The sequence below is a fragment of the Vespula pensylvanica genome, chromosome 13, assembly GCF_014466175.1.
Source record: "Vespula pensylvanica isolate Volc-1 chromosome 13, ASM1446617v1, whole genome shotgun sequence".
Taxonomy (NCBI): Eukaryota; Metazoa; Arthropoda; class Insecta; order Hymenoptera; family Vespidae; genus Vespula; species Vespula pensylvanica.
The window spans coordinates 3,588,230-3,592,765 of record NC_057697.1 but is presented as its reverse complement, the minus strand read 5'-3'; the positions used below and the strand labels follow the sequence as shown (position 1 = coordinate 3,592,765).

The following is a 4,536-nucleotide window of genomic DNA, read 5'->3' as shown; positions in this document are numbered from 1 at the left end:
AAAGAAAAGAAAAGAAAAGAAAAGAAACTGAGAAACGATCGAGGAATTTTCACTAGGACGATGTGTTATAAACGAAGGAAACGAATGAAATCTCTCACACTTTTCGTACTGGTCGTACGAATCACGACGAACGAACGAACGAACGAACGAACGAACGAACGAGACAAGATGCGACGCGACAACGACACGACGACACGACGAAGACGAAGACGAAGACGAAGACGAAGAAACCCGAACGAGGAAGCTTGCTTGCTTGCTTGCTCGTTTCACTCGCACGCACGCACGCACGTATGCACGCACCCACGCACGATACGATGCACGGACGTTCGCCCGCCAAAACTTCCTTTCGAACAAATTTTTCTTTATGTGTCTTTTCTTCTTTACGTAATCCTCATTCGTAGACGAAAATCGTACGAAACTTAACAAACGCGTCGGACGCGTGGGAAACGCGCGCCACGCGATACACACATAACCCAAATATTGTATTGTGTCGTGTTAGAAAGGATACTCGTTGAGATGGAAGGAGAGAAAGAGAGAGATAAAAAGAGAAAGATTGAAAGATAGAAAGAGAGAGAGAGAGAGAGAGAGAGAGAGAGAGAGAGAGATTTTACACGAGAAAATTACGAAGCACTGTACGCGTAAGAAAGAGAAAGATAGAAACACGTTTCGAGTTTGTGTGAATGCATATATGTGGTTGAATGTTAATGAGTGCACGATATGTAATATATATAATACGTGTGTTATATATATAGGTATGCATGTAACGTATAGATATATATGTGTGTATGTGTGTATAGTACGTAATACAGAAGATACGAAAAAAGTAAGATCGACCGACGTCGAGGACGTCACGAGTCGTACTGACTCGCTCGTCGACTCGTCCTAATCCCGTGCACCCGGCTCCCCTCTATGCTTGATAATGTCCGATGGTGGGGGTAGTCCTTCTCCTCGGTTCAACGGATTGCAGTGACCTCTCTCGATATTATCTCGATCTATCGTTAGGTTTCTACTCTTACCGACATCAGGATACCTTTTTACCGACCTTTTTATCTTTTTTTTTTTTTAATTGTTAATATTTTATATGAAAGTATTGTACGTGGAAATTGTATATTATTTGGTGTGCTCTTTTCTTTTTTTTTTGGATATAATTGAGAGGAAGGAATATATTAAACGTTTTGGATCTATATGAGAGAGAGAAAAAAAAAAGTAGTGATCAGAAACTTTTTAGTTTCTACACGATTTAGTTTATATTCTTTTGTATTTTATACGAATCTTTTGCCTTTGTTTTTTTGTTCCTTTTACATTCCGTTGCATATATTGGGTATGTCATCTGAAACGAGGAAATTTTGAATATCAAGATCGCTCGTCGCAATAACATATAAATATTCTAGTGCTAAGCTTTCTTTAAAAAAAAAAATTTCTATATCGCTTTTTTTTTTTTCTCGAAACAAATATATCAAGCATTTGCATTATTTCAGATCACACGTTTACGTTTTATGAACCGTAGCGTAAAATAAAAGTTTTACCTCTAACAAGGATCCAATCGTCGATTGTTTGGAAAAGTGCGAAAATATGTTTAAAACGCCATCCGTGTATCGGTAAATCGAGAAATTCATTTATTTAATATTAATAATAAAATTAAATCGAGGAATTTAATTATTCCATAGAATTTACGAAATACACATTTTTCATACAGCCGATTGCGAATCTGGTTCACCGGAAGCATGTTATCATCATGCTATCCATATACATAGAACACAAAACGTAAAACACAAAACATAGAACAACAGAGAACACGAAATACGAAACACAGATATTAGATTTCACGAAGAATATTCGACATTTTTGGATTTATATAATTTCCGTAGAAAAGTCTAATGCGAACAAAAGAATATTATTTGTCTTCCTGATATCTTCGAAACTCTTTCTCTTCTCTTTTTTTTTCTTTGGGACCATGACACTGAATCATGGTTATCTTCCTCGAGTTATTCGGATGAGATTGACTTTCATACGGTAATTTTTTTTTTTTTTTTTTTTAAATAAAAAAATCGAGGATTATTTCTCAGTTTGATTTTTCTTTTTTCTGATATTTTCATATCTTTAATGTATCAACTTCTAGAAACATATTTTTTTTCTTTGGCTATTCATTAAATTAGAAATGTAATGAAGCTTCAAAAAAAAATTTGGGCTCTAAAAATCCCGGAATATATATATATATATATATATATATATATATAGGGTATCCTGTTTGAAGTTTCAAACGCAATTATTTTCCAAACTATAGTTTCAAAAAGCATTTTAATTAAAATTTATCCTGTTTCGAGATAAGGTGTTTGACCAATTATTATTATCATTATTATTATCGTCATTATATTTATTATTGTTGTTGTCGTTATGATTATTTATTATCTTTTAGAAACAATTGAATTATCGTTAATAATTTTCTTTTTTCTTTTCATCAAATTATCGTAATACCCTTAAAAATGAGCTATTGGAGAAAAGAAAATCTTAGATAATTGAAAAAACACATTCGCAATACATATTTTAATATTTAATATCATATTATGATTAAACATTAATGATTACGTTTGATTATCACCGAAAATAAATAAATCCTTGGAATAAATCCTCGGAATATATAATAATATTGGATCATAAATCATTATTATTATTCTTTTGCATGATCATTTGCAATTACCGAAGATTGTAATAAATCGTAGAAAAGGAGAAAGCCTTTTGTGTAATCTAAAATAAATGATTAATCATCGTTATAGTTAGATATAACGATTCAAATATATTTCTAATTAAATTCTCTCTCTCTTTTTTTTTTTTGTTTCTTTTTACCCAAGCAAAAACTTCGTGAGACGATACGAATATACCACCGATTGATAATATGCACGGTTTCATACTTCTCATTATCGTAAATAACAAAAGCTTTTGAGTTTTCACCGAAAGAACGTAGTAAGGGACTTGACACCTACAAAAAAGAAAAAAAGAAAAGATTCGTTATAAAAAAATAATTATTAGTACAAAGATTAAAACATTTTTCAAATATATCAAGCTATATCAAAACTTAATAATAAATAGGTTTTTTTTTTTGTTTTTAAATTATATTAAAAAATAATTATATTAAACTACATTAAAATTATTAATTATATCGTTCCATTATTTATTTGTGACTTTGAATATGTTATTATAGTAAATAAAGAAAACAAATATTCTGCTTTATATTAGAAATCTTACAATTCGTTAGAAGCGGCATTGCTATGATTCATAAGCCGTTGTCCAATGTAAAAGTTAACATATGTGGTAAATAGAGTGGAAACAATGTAGCTACTGCATTCAATTATTTCACTTGTCTTTTTCAATTCCGTAGATAATTCAAACATCTGTGAACACAGATTTTTAATATTTATAAAAATATCAAAAAAAGAAAAAAAAAAAAAAAGGTTGCTTCAATATTTTCAATATTAAAAAAATATATGTAAAATCGTACATTCATACGCACACATACACACGTAGAACATACCATCAATTTTCTTTGTCTTTAAATACAATGATATAATGTAAATCTTAAAAGCATTAATATTCGTATATAAACTAACAATGTATATGCAATTTTCTGAAATTTTATTTAACAAAAATCTATGCATAATTTTAAAGATGCTAAAAGATATAGTTAACATATAAATTAGGTTTGAAAAATTCTGTGTATATGTTTGATTATTAATTTATAAATAATTCAACGTAAAAAAAAAAAAAAAAAAGATAACATTTTTTACTCAATAATTGTATCTTTAATTGACATATCTTTTGAGTTAATTCTTTGAATCATTAAATATAAAACTGAGCTAGTAACTTAATCATTAAATAATGTCTCTGTTTTTTTCAATACTTCTTATGTATATAAAAATCATTAGAATATTTATTTCGAATAATTTCATTATCATTAAATGAAATAAGTTTAAAATATATACAAATATCAATGGTACACTTCAAAATTACTTGAACCTATAGGGAATAATTGTATCATTAAAAATAATATAATATTGTGCAATTATACAGAGAATATTTACTTGAAATGCATAACTTACATAAAGGAAATTAAAAATGATGAGGAACAGTCCCAAAGAAATTATAATAAAATAGATTGTCTCAGAAAAATCGTTAATCAAATCAACAAATCTTAAAAAAAGAATAAAAGATGAATTATTATATAATACACACACGTATATATATATATATATTTATAGATTTTAGATGCACTTGCTCATTCGTAGTGGATTAATTAAAAAAATTTATTTCAAACTAACTCGGTGACTCTTATAAAACGCTTTATTATATCAAATATCCAATCAAATTCTTCCTTAGTTGTTCTATTATAATTAATTATATGTGAACATATCTGATGCTTTTCAAAAGGTTTATGTATTTTCCATCTGTAATGAATAATTTCTAAAATAAATTGGAGATATTTTACAACGACACAGATTTTACAGCGACAACGATACAAAAAAAAAAAAAAAAAAAAAAAAA

At 28.5% G+C, this 4,536-nt stretch overlaps 1 protein-coding gene and 1 long non-coding RNA gene across 2 annotated transcripts in view; both read right to left on the bottom strand.

The window, feature by feature from the left end:
• Positions 1–1,007, bottom strand: part of LOC122633817 — a 1,691-nt gene extending 684 nt beyond the window's left edge. The window contains exon 1 of the long non-coding RNA XR_006328199.1: positions 99–1,007. This is a non-coding gene — a long non-coding RNA (uncharacterized LOC122633817). The remainder of the gene's footprint in view (positions 1–98) is intronic.
• Positions 1,008–2,612: 1,605 nt separating this feature from the next.
• Positions 2,613–4,536, bottom strand: part of LOC122633826 — a 2,497-nt gene continuing 573 nt past the window's right edge. The window contains exons 2-4 of the mRNA XM_043822224.1: positions 3,244–3,389; positions 2,845–2,977; positions 2,613–2,745 (exon numbers count right to left, since the gene is read on the bottom strand). Of these exons, the coding sequence (XP_043678159.1) occupies positions 2,695–2,745; positions 2,845–2,977; positions 3,244–3,389 (330 nt within the window). The 3' untranslated portion in view covers positions 2,613–2,694. The remainder of the gene's footprint in view (positions 2,746–2,844; positions 2,978–3,243; positions 3,390–4,536) is intronic.